Here is a 22,286-nt window from a genome sequence, read left to right on the forward strand (position 1 = left end):
TAGACAGCCTACCGCTGAGTTCCACTCTCGGCCCCCTAGTAGGCTCAATTAAAACTGTTAATCAGTATGTAAACATAGAAACAATTGAATACACAGCAGCAGGACATTATGTAGAATGGAGAATCTAAATGATCAACCATGGGAAATGATTTAAAATTAACCAGCACACAGGAATAGTATGCAGCTGTTACAAAGGCCGGTACCTGCGGGGGTGGGAGCCCTCCAGCGCCCTCGGGGCACTCGGGCAGCATGGTGAGTTTCTCTCGGGTGCTGCACTTGCAGGACGGGGAGGGATGGGCCGTCGTCCATTTCTGCTTCTGGAATAGGTGAGTGATGTTTGGGGACACTGAAGGGGTCTTCCAGGAGGTTGAATTGCCACAGGGGTACTCCCTTATGGAAAAATGAGAAAATATTCCACAGTCAATTCTAGAAAAGAGGAATCATGACTGGCTCTCTTCTCTGCTTTTCTCTTCCTTGGAGTCAGGAAATTTCCCTCCTGGGGATTAGAATCTGCTTAAGGAATATCAGAACTGGGGTCCTGCTCGTGACAAAGTATAAAGTAGGGAATAACCATCTAGTTTGCAGACTGTTTTGGGGGGGGTTGTTTGGCTTTTTTGTTTGTTTGCTTTTGTTTCTGTCTGGCAGTTTTTGCTGTCGAGAGATGAAAAAAAAAACACAGAAGAATCTGAAATGTGTCCGTTTTGCTCTTAAGCAATAGCTTTGGGGAAGATGGATGAGAGAAGACGCTACAATTACGCTGAACTCTAAAGATACCTAGTGGATCAACTATGGTCTACAACTCTGTTTTCTATAATTACAACAGTGAGTGAGAGCCAGCTGGCCATAGAAATAATTTTTGTCATTCAAGGTCCAATTATACAACAACATATCCTTTGTCTTCTTCCATACATAGATATAGAATGTAGAAAATTTCTAGATGGGGACATAGAGGTGTTCATGGTGGAGCTTTCTAAAATACAAGTTTTGCTTAAAGAAGAAGTTGGGTCAAGTGCTGCTTAGAGACATGGGTGTGATCCATATAAGAGGGCAGGATCAAGGGGTCTTTCCCAACACTTCCAGGCTGGTTTGGGGGTCTCCTGTGTTAGTGCAGGACTTACAGAAGCCACTCTTTCTTTAGACAACGGTTGCCAAAGCCCGGCTTGTTCAGGAGGACGTCTGCCAGCACTGTGAGGTGTTCATTGCTGGGCTCATCCATGCTAGAGAGAGAGAGAAAGATATGCTCACGGGATAGACTAGGACAAAAACGACAATGGTCACTAACATGCAGATATAAGTGTTTACTGAATTCCATGACATGCATGTATATGAGGCCCTGAACCCTGCCTGACTTGGAATGGTTGTGGGGCTTCTGGAAGTAGAGTACCCTACCATACACACCTAGAGCTCTGATGATTGATTATCTATGCCTCAAAAAATGGAATTTTGATGCCCTTTTACAAGTTTCATATCCTCTTTCCTTATGGACCTTCCACTGGGTATCACATTGCTAAGCAGTGACTGCTACATTAGCTTCCCTTCTAAGAACAATCCCAGGACCCCTTTGACCTTGGTGACGATTCCAGGAAAGGGGGAAGGTCAAGACCCTTGTAGCAATCATGTGGCCCAGGAATATCACATATCAGAGGATAATGGTGTCTCACAGGGATGAACCTACATACCTGAAGAAGGTGTATTGATGCCCGTACATCCAGGGCTGAAGGGTCAAAGCTGGAAAGTCACCAAACGGAGGCACAACAACGGAAAGCAACAGAGCCAAAAACACGAAAGTGGCAGGAAGAACAATCTGTAGGAGAGTAGCCACAGAGACACGGGCTGAAGTGCGAGATGACACGCATGCACAGGAAGGCAGTCAAGGCACTATGTGTACCCATACCATGTACACATGAGGCACACACATTCTTTAAAGCCTTTATTCCCATTTCACAATCCCATGCTGGTAGTGAAGGACAGGCTTCTGGGGGAACATTAATAAGTGTAAAAGGTAATACATGTAGAAGGAAGCCGAATGTTCCTGCAGTCACAGAAAAATCTGAATGTCTGCCATGCTCAGCCAGAGCCTAAAGGGACGTTTAAAGAACAACCACGTTACTTGCTTCTCCTTGAACCAGAGTTCTTTTTTCTGAATGAAGAACATAGAAAGGGGGTTGGGCACATAGCTGAGCTGGTGTAGAGTGTTTGCCCGGCATGCATGAAGACCCGAGTCCAATCTGTATCATTGTATAATATAGAGCTTAATGGCACATGGCTTTAATCCCAATCTTCAGGAGATGGAGGCAGGAGGACCAGATGTTCCAGGTCATTCTTAGCTACATAACAAGTTTGAGGCCAGCCTGGAGTACATGAGGCCCTGTCTCAAAATAGGACAATGGCTTTGAAAAGCGAATGAATTCATTAGAGAAATTAATGAAATACATAACTTTACCTTTCGTTATGAGAATGGAAACAATATGGACCAATGTGGCACTATCCTATTTTTTACTCTAAATGAGGCCCAAACCTTTCAAGAAGGTTTGCAAAACTCAGAATCAAAATAAAGGTTTGACAAGGGAGGAGTAGAGCCAATAGGAGCTGAAGAAAGGGTTTCTGGGTAGCGGTTGAACCCATTCCCAGAGATGCACCCAAGTAGACCGAAAAGCAGGACCAGTCCTAACAAGCCGGGGGTGGGGGTGGGGTGAGGGGGGGCAGGAGTGGGGAGGGGTGGGAGCCAAATCAAGCCCAAGCTGGCCACAGCAGTACCTGAGCCAGAAAGTCCTTGTGGCTGCGGACAGCGTGGTGGAATCTCTTGATTAGCAGCGCCTGCACGTGTTGAAGAATCAGCCGAGCGCCTGCGTAGAATGGGGGGCCCAGTTCCTCTGGCCTTGGGGGAGATTGGCCCTTGGAAGGATCCACTTGTCCTGGGGAGCAGGTGTGAGAGCCCTGGGCAGGTTGCCTGACTTTCTCAGTGAGAGCAGAATGAGGGTGCCGGAGATCGACATGTTCTCTTTTTTGCTGCGTGCTACCTAAGGGATCAAGAAATTGAAAAATATAAACATAGGAGATTATTATATACATCCCCCCCCCTAACATCAGTTACTCTTCATTTAGAAAACCACGGGGCATGGAGGTTAATACTATTTTTGTCATTGTTTGGGGTCAAGCCTCACTCTTGCCCATCCATACTTGGTCACCTGTGCTGTGGGAGATGGGGAGGAATGGAGGCTCAGAGCCAGGAGAGTAAGATCTATTAGTGTCTGTGTGGCTTTAGGTCGTATCTCAGGCTCAGTGAACTCAGGTTCCCCATATGGGTCAGGTCCCTGTCCTATCTGCCTCATGAGGTTATCCTGCTATTAAGTAACACAGTGCTATCAGGTGCTTTGTCGAGTAGAAAGACCATGTGAGCCTGAAGCAAGAGGATTTGGAAGTGTTGCCTTGAGGCTCTTGCTAAATCTCGAGTACAGATCACATGCTGTGTAGACTTGGCATGTATTTATTTAAGTCTCTCAATGACTTTAAAAAGTATGCCGGGGGTGGGGGGGTGGGGGTGGCGCACACCTTTAATCCCAGCACTTGGGAGGCAGAGGCAGGTGGATCTCTGTGAGTTCGAGGCCAGCCTTGTCTACAAGAGCTAGTTTCAGGACAGACTCCGAAGCTACAGAGAAACCTAACTCAAAAAAACAAAAACAAACAAACAAAAAAAAAACCCAACGAACAACAACAACAAAAACCCCACCACCAACAACAACAAAATCCTAGAATATTATTATTGTTATTATTATTATTTTCATTCTCCACATGGGGAAACTGACATATGAAGAGACTCAGTACCTTGCCCAGAGTCACTTAGGTATCAAATGATGGAGCTCAGGTTTGATAGTTGTCTACTGCACTCTATGGTTAAATTCTGTACAACCTGCTCTTGACTGCCTCTGAAATGCCCACCGCTATGCCCCTGCTAACCCGTCCTCAATGTCTGACTAGTATCCTGACAGGCTAATTACTAAAAAGGAGCATGCTATCCAGGTACAGGTCTCTAACTTTTAATTCTAGCACAACTTGTGCTCTAAGTTAAGTGCTTTCATTCCTGTCTTGGTTGATGTCAATCTTTGGCATTGAAGGAATTGAAAAAATTCAATTGCTCTCTGCAAAAAATTTAAAAGAGAACCTGGGTCCCCTGAAGAGATCTCATCCCTTCCCCTTCTGCAAGGATGACGGCCTCAGTGGTCTACCACATGACCTATACGGGTGAGCAGGAGCGCACATGGACCGGCATACAAGGTCATTGGCAATTCTAGGCCCGACTGATATGTTTGATCCCTTAGAAGCTGGGGGAGATACACATTATCTTAGGAGGTGGGAGAAGTAGCAGAAATGCCACAGGAAGGAAACACTGCATAGGAAGACAGACATTGCAAGGTGCCATACTGGGCAGGAGTGGGGGACAAGGGACACAAGACAGCAAAAGAGAACTGCCACCATCTTTGCCTCTGAGCAGGAGAGAGGGCGCCTTGGGTCTATTTCAGCAGAGTGGGGACAAGCCTCTTGTTCTATCAGAAGTGATTTGTGCTATGAAGACAAGTTACCGTCCCGATACTTTACATTCCCTCTGCAGTAAGTACACAATACTCATAATGCTTCTTGTGGCCATGAAGAATCAAGCAAAGGACCCAGGCTAACACATACAGACACGAGAAGGCCAGAATTCACAGGAATTTCCATGCCCGCAATTTCACAGTCCACAGGTTCCTTACTGAGAGTTTGAGAGTTTTTATCTTGATCTCAAAGGGGCCAGGAGACTGCAGCAGGCATCTGGGTTATACTAACTGTCATCATTATCTCCAAGGACTCTCTGGAAGCTATCACTCCCGCAGACAAGAGTGGACCAGAAGCCTGGTGGAGAGGAGAGGAGATGGAGATACAGCAGGAAAAAAAAAAAAGACCAGAGGTGATGTTTGAAGGGGGTGGGGGGGATCTACCAATCTGACAGTGGTAAGAATCCCAATTCATCCAGAATGTCCCTACCCAGCCAAATTCAGTTTCTCAATCCTGTCACCCAGTGGCATGAAGAACACAAAATGCATTACTTGGGGATGTGGCTAGGAAGGAAGGAATGGCTGCTTTGTTACTCTCTCTGTAGATTTTTCAAGACCAAATCTGGAGAAATACGGAATAGGTCACAGGGTCCAGCACCATACCTGCAAACATAGAGCTGGAGTCGGAGTCCTCCGTGACCTTCAGAAAAATCTGTTGAAACAAGAAGAGAGAATTTGGTTCAAGCTATTCCTACTTTCGGGAGAATCTAAACCTCCATTGTGTTGGATACTGTTACACCAGGGGAAGAAATACGCGTTAACTGCCTTAAAAACATGGTCTATGAATGAAACGTGTAAGCACGTGGTGACCACAGCTGCAGAAAGTATGCAGGCACGGGGATTGAGGTAGCAGGAAGCCAGCTAAGGATGGAGACAGCCGTACACTGGGTGGGAAATACTGGCCTTTTGCTTTGGTAGGATTTTGCTTTAGTGTTAGACTTTTGCAAGAACTGCTGAGACTAACTGTGACCTCTCTCCATCTTACCTCTTCCAGGGGAGTGTCAGAAATTCCAAAGCTGCTGAGCCCCAGGTCAGACAGCGTCTCCTCCAGCTCTCGGAAGAGGCTGGCATATGCTCTCTGCTTGAAATCCTTGTTTGGAAGGAGGAAGATAAGTTCTTGACCAATGCATTCCACCAGCTTTGCCTCCGGAACATGGTGGTACACCAAATCCGTCAGCTCCTTCACATCCCCTAGGACAAGGAGAAGGACTGATATCAATTCCACCCAACCTTTCTAGAACCTGAAAGACTGTGTGACTGCCTGGGCCTCCTAGCCTATTCCACCCCTGCCTCTCCCACTCCCCCTCCCTCTCTTATTTGAGAAAGGGGTAAGTAGCTGCCACCATCCTCTGCCTCTCTCCCTCCCCACTTCTCGTGTGTGTGTGTGTGTGTGTGTGTGTGTGTGTGTGTGTGTGTGTGTGTTGAAAGAGGGTCTCACGCATCACAGACTGGCCTCAAATCCTTTATGTAATTAAATCTGATCTTGAACTCCTGATCCTGCCACCTCTATCCTCAAGTGATGGATTATAGAGATGTACAAATCTATCATCTTTAGCAGGGCACACATCTTTATCCCAGCAGTCTGGAGACAGAGCCAGGTAGATATCTTTGAATTTGAGGACAGCCCACCTGTGATTTAGTTTGGTACAGGCTGGCCTTCCTGAGTGCTGGGATTAGAGGCATAAACCGCACACTTGGCTCTTGGTGTCATGACATTTCTTTTAGACTTGACAATCAGTGAGTCTGTTTTTGGCTTAGTGGACTCTGGGACAAAGGTCCTCCAGGTGGCTAGCTGTACAACCTGAGGGAGGGCGTTTCCTCCATTGTTCAGTCAAAGGTGCTATCGCCTCAAGGAATGCTAAACTCCCTGGTTCCTCATTTGTGAAAGGGGAAAAGAACTGGGCCCACTTCAAGACTGTTTGTGGGGACGGGGAGTTAATGTACGCACGGTGCTTGGGGTGGTGCCTGGCACAGGCTGGCTGGCACCCAGCGGCTGTTGCATTCCTGAACATCAGCCCAGGGAAGAAAGCCCATCGCCATTACCACTTATTCTCATTCGTTGGAAAGTTAGGAGTTAAGTCAGGGTTGTTTTCTTTCTCTCCCGCCTGGCCCAAGCAAGCTGTAGGGGACTTATCCACACACACGCCTAGAACGGAGGCTATCCTTCCTAAATCACACCCATGTGGGTTTGTTTCTTGGAAGGTCACACCATTTTCCCCTGGCCTGTACCCGTCCTCTCATATAGGACAAGATTCAATAACCAGTGGCCGCAGAAGGAGGTTGAGAAGCCCTGGAGAGGATGAGGATGGCGTCGGAGGCAGGAAGCATGGTAGCGTGTTAACTTTGGACAGCCAGAACTGGATTTTATGGACAAGCACATATTACTTTGAAATTGAAAGCCTAACTTGATAATTAAAAAAAAAAGTGGGTCTTGCTTTGTAATTCAAACTGGCCTTGAACTCATAATTCTTGTACAGTCTTCTCCTGAGTACTGGGATGATAGATACGTGATACTCTAATCCTGGTGAGTGTTGATATTCAAGCCGGTTTTCTTTCTTTCTTTCTTTCTTTCTTTCTTTCTTTCTTTCTTTCTTTCTTTCTTTTTCCAAGCAGGTTTTCTTAAAGGGTCAGCATCGCTAAGGAAAGTCTCAACATTTTTTTTTTTAAGAAAAATGACGTGGTCCGAATATTTCCCAGCTCGCCATTAAGATCCTGTGCTGAGCCTGAGCTTGGGCGTCACACCTGCAAGCTGCATGATTGTCTTCAGTCCTGGATGAGCTCATCCTGGGACCGGGGAGTTCTTTACTGGAGGAAATGGCTCTGCCCCAGTAACTTGTAGGGGTCATGCTCATTGTTCTCCGTAGGAAGGAAGTGAGAGCCAGTCCCTGGATTCCCAGGGACTGTGTCTTAGATGTGTGTGTGTCAGCCTCTCAGAAGGCTCCATCTGGCAGGGAGGTCTGTGAGTGTGTGTGTGTGGTATGTGGAGCTGGGGGGGGGGGTGAGTGAGAAGCCAGCCAAAGAGGTAACTGGGGATTAAGGGATCGCTCCTCCCTAATTGGGGGCGGCCCCACCTCTGTACTTGACACCATTACAGCATACCACGCTATACAAAGAAAGTCTTTTCATGGACATGGAGCCATACTTTAAACGTCATGCCAGCCACAGACGCACACATCCCAACTTGATTTTGGGGGACTGTAACAACTAAACACGTTACTATGGATTTGTTTAAAGAAAGCATCAATGTCTGGACCAAGATTCCAAGGAGAGACTTTCAGCAGCACAGGGGATGCCCACTGCGAGATGAGCAAAGGTCCAGAGAGGCAACGCCGCCGAAGAAATGCTTCTGTCCGGCACAGTCTCTGCCGGCACGCCGAGGAGGGGAGCAAACCCCGGGGATGGGACCCCAAGCATTGCCTCACAGGCTTTTGTTGTCTCACTATGTTGCCCTGGATGGCCTAGACTCCCTATTTAGATCAGGCTGGCCTAGAAACCACAGAGATCTGCCTACTTCTGCCTGTGCTGGGACCAAAGGCGCATGCCAGTGCACCTGGCCTTTCCCCAGCCCAGGTTTTAAGCAGAGCACATCAATGTTGTCAAGCGTTCTTGTTCCGCCAGATTTCACTTAATGTTTGGGGGGACTGTTAAATAGGAAACTTGGTCTTTGACAAGCACACACTTTCCTCTGTTCACAAAGCAAGGTCAGCACCTAAGTTTAGTTTTGATTTTACACTGGATTTGAGGGTCTGGGGCACTCGACTTGCAAAGTCATCCTCACGAGAGGCATGAAGACGGGCAGTTGCTGAGAATGGAAAGAATTGCTGGCAAGCTCTGGGATCCTGAGTTTAGACCTGACAGGAGAACAGTTGCATGTAGAGTGAGCCTATTTACTGCACCTCTCTGCAGATGGGGAGAGACCTCTGAGAGATAATACACCCTGAAATTAAAGGGAGGCTCACTGGGAACTTGGGAATGTGGGATATTGTGCAAGGATGTCATGTACCCACTCCACCTACAAGCTCAGATTCTCCAAAAGTTCCCTGTAAGAGAGGTGCAGGGACGGAGCGATGGCTCTGCAGTTAAGAGCACTCACTGCTCTTACAGGGACCGTGGGCTCAGTCCATGGCCCCCCATGATGGCTCACAACTGTCTGTAACTCTGGTTTCAGAGGATCCAATGCCCTCTTCTAGCTTCTGCAGGCACTGCACATACATGGTTCACTTTCATACATGCAGGCAGTCATACGCATAAAATAAAAATAATAAATAAAATGCTAAAAGGAGAGAGAACCAGAGGGTACCTTGGCACACTTTTAGGAGTGGATGTGTCCCCGTTCTGTTAAAGGGCAGGAGGACACCAAGGACCAAGGCTTAATATGAGCAGGGGTGGAAAGTGAACAAACACTGGACTCCTTATTAAAGAGAGAGCTCTTGGCTGCACGACTTTAAAATCACGATAGGCATCATGTTGGGAGGAGAAAGAGACTCAAGAAAGAGACGAGCAATCACATGACATTGGGGTTCCAGTACACCGTGCGTCCATCCTCTTTGCTCGAGGGCATCGCAACAGAGCACAGCCAAGAACGTGGAATACGGTCATGAACCAGGACCAACGTTCAGCCTACCCGGCTCTTACCATCCAACACTTGTTCTTCGGTTATCTCATCCACTCGGGCTGGACACCTGGTGGAGAAAGCCTTTGATGTACAGCTGCAGGCCCCCTACAACCGAGAGACAGAGATGAATGATGGGGCGCACCTCATCCCGCGATAGCATCTTCGCGGTGCCAGCTGCTGTCACCATTGTTCTGTCTCTCATCACCAACCGGGGCCAACCTTTTCTTCTTCTTCATCGCTGTTTAATCTGTTAATTCATCTGAGCATTTTGAGCATTTGATTTTTATCCCAGAGGGGATGTGAGTCAGGCAGAGAGAGAGAGAGAGAGAGAGAGAGAGAGAGAGAGAGCGAGCCTCAAAACATCCCTTTGGATTGTCAATGCTTGTGTGGCAGCTGGAGACATTCTGCTCCCCTCCCAACCCCTGTGACACCGAGCTGTGGAAATCTATGTAGGACAGGAAAACCCACTACAGCCACTTACACTGGAGGTGTAAATGACAAAACAGTAGAACACTTGCGGCAATTCGAATACGAGGGACGCCTGTTCTCAAGGAGCCCAGGCAACACTCACAACCCTTTATCTCATTTGTCTCCTCTCTGTCCCTACAAGGCCGAAGCCAGCATCATCATCTTCATTTTCCGTGTAAAGAGAGGTAACAGGAAAGAATAAAAGTCACCTGCTCAGAGTGACATAGTAGACTCGCCAGCCCCCCTGGTCCTAAGGGTGTGCTCAGTGCTCTCTGCTGACTTCTCCGTCCCCGCATCATTGGTTATAGTTCCCAAGGATGTCTTTCCTTAGGTCTCATTTACTACTGGAATTCAGACTTAATTAGGGAACATGAATGTTGGGATGAAGGAGAGATGCTTAAACAAAACAGTCTAACCTTGAAGGGCAAGGTGTTCCCATGATACACCGTACTACATGTGTAGTGTGGGACACCGGTGTGTAGTATTTCTGGTTGTTTAAAATAGTTGTGTCTGAGTGCATGCTTGGGGCATCTCTGCAGGGCATGTTAGAGCGTGATTACTGAACTGTACAAATAGACCCAGAAATAAACTGATTCTGACAGCTAATGGCCGAGTGGGTAGAAATAGCTAGAACGGCAGCCCCCCACTGCTTGTCCCTTCCCTGCGCAGACACGGACCTCACAGCCACCTCTTTGGTTCTGGATGTTTTTCATCTTGCGAACCAAGGTCAAGTAGAAGCCTGTGCCAAAGCAGTTCTTGAGGAAGAGTGGTGTTCCACAGCAGTAGAGCCTTCCCTGGAAGAGGATGGCGATACGGTCGCCAAGGAGGTCAGCTTCATCCATGTGGTGAGTAGACATGATGATGGTTCTACCTGTGAGGGAACGATCGGGGTTGTCACCAGACAAGCCTCGGAGAGGGTGCACAGCAACCTCCAGGTGATGTGGTCCCCAGAACCAGAAGCTAATAAATAAAAACAAAGTAGCTAATTCTTCAGCAGGCGTAGTGATGTTAGAGCAACTGATTATAAGCATGTGGTGCTGGGGTTGAACTTGGCGTTTTGTGCAGGCTTGTAAACACTGTACCAAATGAGCTCCCCTCCAACCCAGCCTTCTAGACTATTTCAGCCTGTTTGTGTTTACGTAAATACCTCAGGAGGCTCTCACTTGAACTTGGACTTCGCTAACAGTCTCAAGGGAGCGCAGTTACGGCTGTTAGTGTACTTAGCTATGAAAAACGGGATTCCAGGAAGAACCTCAATGAGATCACAGGGTGCTGAGCACGGAGTATTCACCGGATCGATATTTCAGGAGCAGGTCCCAGATGGAGCGCCTGGAGTAGGGGTCTACCCCAGAGGTGGGTTCGTCCAGGATCACCACCTTGGAATCTCCCACAAAAGCAATGGCCACAGACAGTTTCCTCTGCATACCACCTGGAGGCAGAAGGGAAACGATGGTGGCTTATCACAGATACTTTGGCATGGGGACGAGAAAAGCCCAGGACTGGTGGCATGTGGAGGCTCTTCAAATCTGACAATTTAATAACTGCCACCTTAGATATCCCTGCACTGTCCAAAGACATAGCGGCATTGGGGCTTCATCAGTGCAGAAAGGCCACCCTTGTGTCCTGGCACCTGCTCATCTGAAGACTGGATCTTTAACTTCGCAGAAGTATTAGGAGCTCACCCCGGTACAAGGCCCTGCCCAGTGGTTCCCAACCTTCCTAATGCTGCGACTCTTTAATACAGTTCCTCATGTTTTAGGGACCCCCCCAACCATAAAATTATTTCGTTGCTACTTCATAACTGTAATTTTGATACTGTAAAGAATTGCAATGTAAATATCTGCTATGTAGGGTTGTGACCCACAGGTTGAGAACCACTGCCCCACCCCACTCCTCTTCTGAGGTGCACCAGGAGGGAAGCGATGGCTGCTTTAGATGAAGACCTGTCTCTTTCCAGTACCAAGCACCTGAAAGGTCCTGTGCCTCCTCGTTTCTCTTGTGGTGAAGGCCAGTGTCTTCTAACATGGCTTCCATCTCCAGCCGGGCCTCCTCCCAGGACTTCCCTTTCAGCTGGGCATAGAACAGGATATGTTCAGCCACTGTGAGACTGTGGGGACAGGACAAGGAGAAGGGCAATGAGCTGAGCAATTCCATTTCTAGCAATTTAGCTTAAAAAATAAAGATGAAATCGGGCGGTGTTGGGAGGCAGAGGCAGGCTGATCTCCGGGTTCAAGGCTGGCCCTGTCTCAAAAGAAAGAAAGGATGAATATAAAGAAATAGCAATCAAAATTTTCATTCTGGTATTATTTATGATACAAAAGTAAAACAACATTGGGATCGTATATTTGTACTTATAAACATTAGAAATTCCTTCTTAAAGAAATATGTAATCACATGAAGAGACATTCATAACACCTTAAGTTCAAAAAAAGCAATTACGGAACTGGAGAGATGACTCAGTGGTTAAAAGCATGGGCTGCTCTTACAGAGGAGTTGGGTTCGAGTCCTAGCACCCACATGGCGTCTCACAACTGTTTGTAACTCTAGTTCCAGGAAATCTGGTGCCCTCTTCTCAGGCGCTGGGCACACATAGAGTGCACAGTCGGGCAAAGCACCCATGTACATAGTAAGATCATTAAAGAGCAAGCGCCCTGTCAAAAAGTCAGGTGACAAAACTGTACATATAATTTTACTCCCCTTCATAACCTGCAAGTCTGCAGGCACGTCTGCGCGTGCAGAGGAATTTCTCAAGAACCCTATCTAGAGGTGTTGACAGCGATCGCCTCTTGGGTGGTGGAATGACTCGTGACAGTTTTGTTTGGTTGTGTTTTTCTTTGTATTTGGCTGTCTTCTCTCCTTCAACCCCTACCTTCCATCTACAATGACTAGAGTCAGGACATAAAATAAGTTTTGGTTGGAAAGAAAGAGAATGGGGTGAAAGAGAATGGGGTAAAAGAGAGATAAGGAGGACGGGAGGGAGAGAGGGAGGGGAAGGAGAAGGAGAAGGAAGAAGGTGGAAGTAGAACAGGAGAAAAGAAAGAATCTCAAGCCAGCCAGCATGAAGGCCCTCTGAAAGGGCAACCCTTGGCACCAGGGCTCGGTGTGGAGAAGGAACGATGCTCCTCTTTCTGGTTCCTGCCCAGAAGAATTCAGGGCACGCACTGGGGTGGGCGTCAGAAAGAAGCTGCTGTGACTTCTCTGGCAGGGACATCACAGCTCTGAGCACCAGGAGCACAGTCTCACATCTGGAGAGACAATTCTTACCCCAGCAGGACAAGGGCTTTGAAGGTGGGGACCAGACTATAAAGCATTGGGCTCGAGAGAAGATGTGAGCTGGGGGCAGGAGAGGAAAAGATACCGGTAGCTTAGGGTTCCTGTCGCTGTGCTGAAACACCATGACCAAAGCAACATAGGGAGGAGTGGGTTTGTTTGGCTTACACTTCCACATCACTGTTCATCATCAAAGGAAGTCAGAACAAGAACTCAGTCAGGGCAGGAACCAGGAGGCAGGAACTAATGAAGAGGCCATGGCGGAGTGTTGCCTACTGGCTTGCTCATCACGGCTTTGCTCCGCCTTGGCTTATGGAATCCAGGACCACCAGTCCAGGGGTGGCACCATGCAAAATGGGCTGGGCCCTCCCTCCCCCTCCCCCAGCAATTGCTAATTAAGAAAATGTCCCACAGGCTTGCCTACAGCTTACACTTCCACATCACCTTATTGGGGCATTTTCTCAATTGAGGATCCCTGCTTTCCAGTTTCTCTCCCTGTGTCAAGTTGACATAAAAGTGGCCAGCACAGCAGGGGGCGTTTCCAATGGACGTCCTGTTTTCTCCTGGTGCCGGAGATGGAACACAGGGACGATGGACATGCCAGGCAAGTACCCTACCACAAAGCCCACCCCTGCCCTGGAGAATCTCAACTCCAGTTCACTTACTGGTGGAATAGGATGTTATGCTGGGGACACATGCCCAGGCTCTGGCGTATTGACTCAAGGCTGGTTTCAATGTCTTTCCCCCCAATGAGCACGGTCCCTGATGTTGGTGGCAACAGACCTGTCAAGATGGACCTGCCAAACAGAGGGTTAGGTGTCAGAAGGAAAGGGCTTTAGGACTCACCAGGGGAGGATGGCAACCCCACTCCAGGGGCAGAAGGATGCCTGTAGTGATTCCTGCCTTAGCTCACTATTAAACTCAAACCTACGTCAGCTGAGGGGCCTTGACATTTTCTATACAAGGCTTACTTAGCACCAGTGCCTACGTTCAGGTCCTGGTACCCAGAACCACAGGGGCCTTCTTTTTCTACTCTTTATTTCCTGTGCTTCCAGACCAGTTTCAAGAGCTTTGGGGATTCCCAGCCTCAGACACAACATCACTCACCCATCACTGTAGTGGTCAGTTGTAGTGCCCACTGGGATGGTCAACCACAGTGGTCACTGTCATGGTCAGTCATGTGGTCACTGTGATATTCACTGATATGGTCAGCCATAGTGGTCACTGTTATGGTCAGTCATGTGGTCACTGTGGTGTTCACTGATAGGGTCAGCCAGAGTGGTCACTGTTGTGGTCACTGTTGTAGTGTCCACTGTAAAGGTTTGTCATAGTGGTCATCCGGTGGCTAGCCCTTGAGGTCACTGTCGTGTTGTGGTCAGTTAAAGGGGTTGAGAACACAGCCCACTGCTTTGCCTGGGTAAGCAACCCTGACTGTGGAGAAACTGGCTGTTGCCTTTACAAAGCCCAGGGAAGACGGCAATGCCGGTAGGAAGCTGAGCCCACTTGTGCGTTCACTGTGTGTCTGCTGATGAACTGACCCTGACCGCAGTTAGGCACAGGAATTAACCACTCACAACTTCAGTTTTGGATCCCTAACATAAAAAGCCCATAACTATGCTGTGATCCCCCCCCCCTTTCTTTAATAAAATAAAACATATTGACTCCTGCCTGCTTAGGTAGATGTCTGGGTTTAGTGAGTCAAAAGGTACTTTAGAACAGAACCAGTATGAAGTGAAACTTTAAGGTGTTATGTTATTCCCGGTGTTGGGCAGCGTCGTGTTTCAACTCCAGGGGAAGTTGAATCTCTGCACTTAGTGAAGTAATGTGTTTGTCTTCAAGAGGTCCTGGGGTCTTGGCTGGAGCTTCCTGTTCCCGGACCACAGGAGTTCGGGAGTTCGCCAGGGAGGTAGACCTAGACTGCCACACCCAGCCCTGATAAAATCACAGGCTCTCAGAGCCCGTATTTAGAAGCCGAAATCTTTGTTGATCAACCACTAGAGGGAAACAGTCCCAAACACAATGGCCCGGGCCCCACATTCCGTCCGCACTGAAAGCCCCAAGAGCACATTCCAGAACAGGGAGTTCACCGCTGTTCCTTCCCGGGGCCCTGGAAGCCAAGGATTTGTCGGCTGCCGTCAGGCGGCTTGGTGACCCCCCCACCCTACCCCTCCTCCACCGCCCCCTCAGCGGAGCTCTGCCTAGGAACCTCAGCAGATGGCGCTCAGGCCCCTGAAGAACTGTAGGACAGAGAAGTCTACCCAGAGATCCAGATTTTCCTGCACCTGGCCTTCTGCCAGGCGTGTACTTCGCCACTGGTCTCTCTACACTTCCTTAGAAAAGTAACCAACCCCCAACAGAGGTCCCATGCCAACTGAAGCACCCTGGTAATTGGTAGGAAAAGGAGTGCTCCTTAAAAACAGAGGTGTTCTACAGACCCTGGACATAGACAGCGGCTTTATCCTCACTGTGGATAACAGGGATGGGGATTAAGGAGGGGACTAAGGGTGTTAGGGACAGGAGGCGACTGTGGCAAGAGGATCTGGCTAATGCACCTACTGAGCCCATCAACTCAAAGGCGTCAGGAAAAATAATCACTCAAACTCTGTGAACGTCCATTTCTGTGACAGGAAGGGGGCTATACACTTACTCCCCATTCTCTCCCTGCTTCTTAACGAATATTAAATGTACTCGAGTGGGCTTTGAATACTGCAGCATTCTTAGGAGATTTTTTTTTAAAATTTTATTTATTACTTAATTTTATTTTGCAGTGTTTGGGAGGGGGTTGCATTCAAGACAGGATCTCACTATGTAGCTCTGGCTGTCCTGGAACTCACTCTGTAGACCAGGATAGCCTTGAACTCACAGAGTTTACCAGCCTCTGCCTCCCAGGTGCTGAGATTAAAGGCATTTAAGCCACCACACCCAGCTTGCTTTGCAAATTCTTGGGACCACAACAAGGGTGTTTTATTTATTTGTTCATTTGTTTCTAGCACAATTCAATAGGGAAGCACAGGCTGAGGATGTCGGGGAGAGGGAAGCCGAGGATGATGGACAGGATGGGATGGGGACAGCCTCTTTGCTAGAGAACTCACAAGGTGGTGGTTTTCCCTGCTCCGTTGTGACCGAGGAACGCCGTGATCTGGCTCTCATAGAAAGTGATGGTAAGGCGGTCCACAGCGGGCCGACTACCGGGCTCGAAAACCTTTACCAGGCTCTTCACGCACACTCCCGGCACCAACCCTGGAAGCTCGCGTTCGAAGAAGGAGTCTTGGAAGGAAAAGCACATTGTAGAAAGGACAACACTCTAACGACCGTGCTCACTGAACACAGTGCCTTCTTCAATCCTGTGTTTTGCCTGTAACTTCGCCTGCAGCTTTGTAAAGAGGACCAAATTAGCCTTGGTAATAATGGCGTTGGCCATCGCTTTAACACTTATTGTGAGTTGGGTACTGTTTCCGGTGTTTTCCAAGCATGACCTCATTTCACACTCTTCAATCGGTTAGAAAGTCCAAGACTGAGAGGCAGTGAGTGTTCTGTTGAGGTTACGTGGCAGAGTTAGGGTGTGAGCCCAGAGCCCATTCTCATCTGAAATAGTCCCTCCCTGAATATTGAGTTAACCCCAAACTCCATCTTTGTGCTCAGGCTCAGTCTATAGGATTCTTCATGGGTTTCTGGCACCAGCTCTCACCCCTCAGCACTCCTGGACAGCTCACTCTTCCTCATTGTGGCTCCTCCCTCCCTGCGCTTCCTGTCCCCTTCGTGTTGACAGACCGACTCTCTCCCTCCCCTGACCCCTACCATATCTTCTCTGCAGGACACTCTACAGGGCCAGATTAATTATCATCAATTAATTCCAAATATCTGCTCTCTGGCTCTGTCCCTAAATCTGTTGCTTTGTCTGTCTGTCTGTCTCTCTGTCTGGCCTAAAGCTGAACCAGAAGCCCATCCTCAGTTTCACTGCCTGTCATTTCAGCTTTGTCAAACCACTCTGGGAGGAGGGTCTTCCAGAGGCATCCCCGTCTGCAAACCAACTCCATGAGGATCCAGGTCTCCAGCGTCAGCTTTGCCAAGCGGTACCTGAGGGGCACCTGGAGGCTGGACCTTCTCACGCCAACATCAGGCTAAATCAGAGCCCAGGCACCTCCCTAAACCCAAGAAATACATGCGCTCCAGGATGAGAACCCTTACAAGAATTAGATCAAGAGGAAGATGGAGCAACAAAAGCCAGGGACACAAGTCTTATGTAGCCTGCCCATCAGCCCAGGAACGATTAGGTAACCTCCACAGCCAGGAAAGCCTTCTGGTGGTGCTAGTGAATGGACCCAGGGTTTATAAACCTTGAGTGAAGTGCAGGCAGTCAGCTCTGCTAGACTCTTTCCCCTGACAGCACTTATTTTTGTCTTTCCTTATAGCTCATATCCGCTTCAAGTCCCAGTGACCCAAGTCATTGTTCTGGCTAAATCCTCGGAAGTCAGCACATTCGCACAATTCACTTGGGATTTGCCTAACAAGGGCACAAACACACTACAGACTTGGGATTTGCTTTCTCCAGGAAACATGCACTAATGTCTGGGTTGGACCATTCATGCCCGTCATGCGCAGCTGGACATCAGATTTAACATCAGTCATGAGAGGGAGGCAGCTTCCTGGCCTTCTTCATTCCACCCATCTTGTGGTTTTGCTTGGGCACTGCTGGCGCTACCTAAGCTTCCTAGCTTTTTGCCTAGGCTCCGCTCTGCCCTTTTCTGGGGCTGGGGAGTGGGGGAGGGGTGGCGGGCGTTACCACTCATTCCTTCCGGGTGCTCCGGATCCTCCATTTCCTCTGTTAAAGGTTCAGTCTTTTCCAGGGCCCTTTCTTCTCTGGTCGAACAACCTGAACCAATCAGAAGCCTATGTGACTCTTCAGTAAAGACAGGCGAGGAGAGGAAGGGTAGAGGTAACAACCGAGTTCCCCACCACAAGGGGAAGACAGCTCCCTCAACAGCCAGCATTGCTCTGAGACCAGCCTGCTGCATGGCCTCCAGCTCTGACCTGCTGCCAGGCCACGAGATACTCAAATCTGGTTGCGCCATCTTCATCAGGCCCAAGGGGACTTTTGTAATTGAAGCCTTGGAGCTGAAAGAGTTTCTATTTACTCTGGTGTTTGTTTTCAGGGGGAGCTGGGACTCAAACTCAGAATTTCATGCATGCTAGGCAAGCGCTCTCCCACCCGCATCATTCCCAGCCCTCACCTCTTCCAGTTAATACGCTAGGCTTCCCATGTCCGAAATCGTGACTGAAAAACCAAAACCAAAAACAGACATAAAAAAAAAAATCTGCCCTAGGGTTAAATTTGGAATGGGTTAATTTTCTTTAGCTTACCACCTGGTCCTTTTTTGGCTCCAACCTACAACGTGTCAGTCACAGGAACCTTGAGCAAAAATTCATCTATAGTGATAAGATAGGTAGCCAGCGTAAATCTAAGTTTGAGAAGTAGCTCCCTTGAGAAAACCACCTATTTGGGCATTTAAGAATTCTGAGGTTAACACCAGGGTGGAGCCTGGTATATTCAGGATTGTGAAGGGTGATATCACTCACACACACACACACACACACACTCACACCATGGTTTCTTTTTTGTGTGTGTGTGGGGGGGGGGCTTTTTGTTTTGTTTTGTTTTTAATTGGCATTTGGTCTAAAAGGGTGTCAAGGACATCCTGGAAAGGGAAGAAGCTGAAAGGCCTCCAGCCAGAGAGGAAGCAGGAACCAGAGGAAGCCACCAGCATCAAGCCCTTAGGGCTCTGGTTCAAGTGCAGATGTGCAAGCCTCTGTGGCTATTCTCGGTGTCTGCTCACCAGGGCCTCTCCGCCCGCAAGATGGGAGGGAGCAGCAGGCTGAGGCTGAGTAGTAGCATTTTGTGCTGCCTGCTGCGTCTGACTCCATTTCCTGGCGCAGTTTCGAGTTCATTCTCCAGAATTCCCGAGGTCAACGTTCGGGCTAGCACACTGTCCTCAGGTGGAATAAACCAGCCAGAACAAATGTCTTTCTAGATAACCACTGCGGTGGCTGACTTCCTCGCCGGGAGATGTTCTAGTTTCTGTCGCTGGCGTCCACTGGGATTTCTGTAACAAATGGATGTCCTAGAACTCCATTTCTGTGTCTATGACAAGAGGAACTGGGGAGTGATTCCTCTGCCTTCTGATCCAGATAGAGTGAGAGACTGAATTTTGTTCAGTTTACGAGACAGGTGAAAAATATTTCCCTTCTGTCAGCAAAAGTGTATGTGTCTCGTTTTCAAGGAACACATTTCTCGAGATTTTTTTTTGTTCTTTGTCTTGAATGGCAGAGCACCTCTTGGGATAACAGAGGGGGGCAGATGAGCAAGAGCGCTGGCGTTCACTGACATTAAGAACACTCCAGGGGCACCCCTGTGTTAGACACTCCCATTTATGATGGGTCAATAACTTGATCACAGTAGACACTTGAAAGTTTGTAGATAAACACGACACACAAAACAATGGAATGGGAAAACACTGGGCTGTCAAAACACTGCTGCTTGAGCTATTAAAAATGTATATAGAGAAAAATACTTGGGAGGGGGGACCCTCAAAACGTCAAACAAACAAAGATCTATACCAGCCTTTTAAAGACTCAGATTAAGCCTTAGAAAACTAAACACCGCATCAGTGCTTAAAGGCTAGAACCCGGCCCCGGTGTGGTCATCCACATTGAAGCATGGGTAGGTAGAGGTGAGGTCGAACATTCGAAAACATTTTTTTTTCCTTCCTGAACCTCCCAGTTCTAGGGGAGACTATAGCTCATAGCTTTAGAGTTCCTCTGCCGCCCCAGAACTCAAAAGACTATGATCTAAGGGGTTCTTATGATTTCCAGAAATCACTTGGCCTCCTGTTTGTTTAGGAGGAAAGATAAATTGTGTTTACGAGGCATTGTCAGCAAACGTCCATTTGACTTTCTTCTCCGGCTGCAGAGCTGCGGTAGTGTTTGCCTTGGGGGTCCACAGCGCAGTTTCTGCCTCATCTTCAGAGAGTCAATTACTGTGCCTTTCCAGACTGTGGAGAATAAGGACAGAGGAGAGGGGAGGCAGCAGAGCCTGACAACAAATCTCCCTTCATGATTTCTGGATCTCTGCTTTAAAAGCAGGAAGAAGATATTTGACTCCTGAAATGGTGCAACCCCTTTTCAACAGGTGCTTAATCCCCAGACACGAACTGTCAATTTTCCGCCTTTCGATCTGGCTCTGTGATTCACCAGAGGTAAGCTTGTGGAGGCTGTGATGCTGGGCGGCCTGCTGGCCAACCGCAGGCAGCAGGAATCGTGACTTGACATAAAGGGCCACCTTGGCACCTTCCACACCTCTTGCACAAACCCCAAGGAATTAGTTTCAATTCTGAAGTGTTTCTGGTGTTGTTATTTTGTTTTAATTTTTTTTGAAGATAGAGTTTCTTTGTGTAGCCCTGGTTGTCTTGAAGCTCACTCTGTAGACCAGGCTGGCCTGGAGCTCACTCTGTAGACCAGGCTGGCCTTGAATTCACAGAGCCTCTGCCTCCTGAGAGCTGGAATTAAAGACGTGTGCCACCACCACTTGGCTGTTTTAATTAAACAAACAAACAAACAAAACACCCAATTTACCTTCACCTCCAAGCCAGTAAGACTCTTGTAGAAGGAAGTACCAGGGGAGTGGCGTTCCATAGTCTCCTGAGAACAGGAAAGTAAAGAAAGAGAAAACGGTGAGCGCCCCCCCCCCAAATCACACAAGCTCTACAATATACTCAGTGTAAATCTCAGATTATAGCAACTGTTGATAATCACAAGCCATTGTGTAGTTACCCACAGGCTATCAGACAGAGCACTTCTTTCAGTAAGTTTGTAATCAAAATACCATGGGATTTTTTGGGGGGTGCTACCAGCAACACTGGCAATGAGGATCTTTGATGACATCAGTTTCCCAAGAAATAAGTGTTATCAAAGAATTAAATCATGCCATTTTTTTAGCAGTTAACCAGAAAGCAATAACATTGGAGATCACAACTATTTGCTGGACTCTATTTATATACCAGGTGTATTACATACTTCCCATGTGTGACAGCAGTGGATTCTGAAAACTCTAGGAACTTGGAAGTAATATGAGTCTAAAGGATGCAGACACGGAGGTGCACTAACTTGGAGCCACCTGCCCCATGAAATGAACATGCGAGAATCCTAATGCAGGCAATCTGGTTCTAACATCACCAATTCTCAACTCCCCACATTCGACTGGATTCAGCTGTATTTTAAGGGGGAAAAAAGGTCCCAACTTTCTGGTTCAGTTCTCTTTGCAGGTCCCAACTTTCTGGTTCAGTTCCCTTTGCAACTTCACATCTGAGTATTGCTCACCAGAAAGAAGAGATGTGCAAAGAGCGATCTTTCAGCCCAACCTCTGCTCTCCAGGAAGAGTAAGGGGCTGCAGACCATTCCAAACCTCAGGAAGAGGATTTAAAGAGATTCTGGGCTAGCAACCACCTTTTAGTGCTGGGAGGGGGTGACCCGGAGAAGGCAAGGAAGCTCCAGGCCATTCCATTCCTTCACCTTATGACAGTCCTTGAGTCACAGCCGTTACAATAAAGCCGCAATCGAAAAGAGAGCACTCTGGTAGTGTTAGGATCGGATGGAGGTCTTACAGGATTGTCCCTAACTGGATAGTCTCAGAGTGGAAATAAATGGTAGTGACAGGGAACGGGACGGTGTTTGAGAAAACACACCTCTCGTGTCCTAACCAGAGTCCCAACCTCATGTCTCAAAATGTGGCATTATTTAGAAGGTAAATGTGCTTAGTTAAGTTAGGTGGGGTCATACTGGAGTAGGGTGACCACACAGAGGCCTCATGAGATAGTCACATGAAGACCGGCACCCAGGGAAGAAGCCACATGAGGTGGAGGATTGGAGCAATGTGCCTGCAAGTCAGGGAAGCCAAAGCATCAAAACCCTCCAGAAGCTTGGTTTTATAGGCAGCATGGCTTTCCCAACAGCTTCATTTTTGATTTCTAGCTTTTAAAAAAATTCTCTATTATTTTAAGCCCTTGTGATAACAACTCTGGAAAACACATTGTCCTTCAGGAGGGACACGGACCCAGGCTGCTGGACTCAGCCATCTTTTCCCATTTGCGGTTGCTGCACACCTATTGCTGTTTGATTGACTTGGTTCTTTGTTTGTGACAGGATCTCTCTGTAACTCAGGCTGCACTTGAACTCATAGCCTTCCGTACCTGGTCCCAGCTGCTTATTTCTGAGGACCATGAGCTTGGTCTCCCAGGCCCATCCTCACCCCTCCCTCTCTGCTTTGGCCAGGGCGTCATGAACTAGACCCA

The 22,286-nt window shown here is 48.1% G+C and overlaps 1 protein-coding gene across 1 annotated transcript in view; it reads right to left on the reverse strand.

The window, feature by feature from the left end:
• The window catches only part of Abca4 (ATP binding cassette subfamily A member 4), a 125,721-nt gene that overhangs the window by 32,619 nt on the left and 70,816 nt on the right, over positions 1 to 22,286 (reverse strand). Inside the window, exons 17-30 of the mRNA XM_041653028.1 lie at positions 20,572 to 20,637; positions 17,726 to 17,815; positions 16,035 to 16,209; positions 13,608 to 13,739; positions 11,640 to 11,779; positions 10,964 to 11,101; positions 10,350 to 10,543; positions 9,225 to 9,309; positions 5,575 to 5,780; positions 5,193 to 5,241; positions 2,758 to 3,020; positions 1,680 to 1,804; positions 1,119 to 1,217; positions 204 to 390 (exon numbers count right to left, since the gene is read on the reverse strand). Of these exons, the coding sequence (XP_041508962.1) occupies positions 204 to 390; positions 1,119 to 1,217; positions 1,680 to 1,804; positions 2,758 to 3,020; positions 5,193 to 5,241; positions 5,575 to 5,780; positions 9,225 to 9,309; positions 10,350 to 10,543; positions 10,964 to 11,101; positions 11,640 to 11,779; positions 13,608 to 13,739; positions 16,035 to 16,209; positions 17,726 to 17,815; positions 20,572 to 20,637 (1,949 nt within the window). The remainder of the gene's footprint in view (positions 1 to 203; positions 391 to 1,118; positions 1,218 to 1,679; positions 1,805 to 2,757; positions 3,021 to 5,192; positions 5,242 to 5,574; positions 5,781 to 9,224; positions 9,310 to 10,349; positions 10,544 to 10,963; positions 11,102 to 11,639; positions 11,780 to 13,607; positions 13,740 to 16,034; positions 16,210 to 17,725; positions 17,816 to 20,571; positions 20,638 to 22,286) is intronic.

Source organism: Microtus oregoni, unplaced genomic scaffold (assembly GCF_018167655.1).
Source record: "Microtus oregoni isolate MIOR12 unplaced genomic scaffold, Mior012 000000F_ref0000247, whole genome shotgun sequence".
NCBI classification, from domain to species: domain Eukaryota; kingdom Metazoa; phylum Chordata; class Mammalia; order Rodentia; family Cricetidae; genus Microtus; species Microtus oregoni.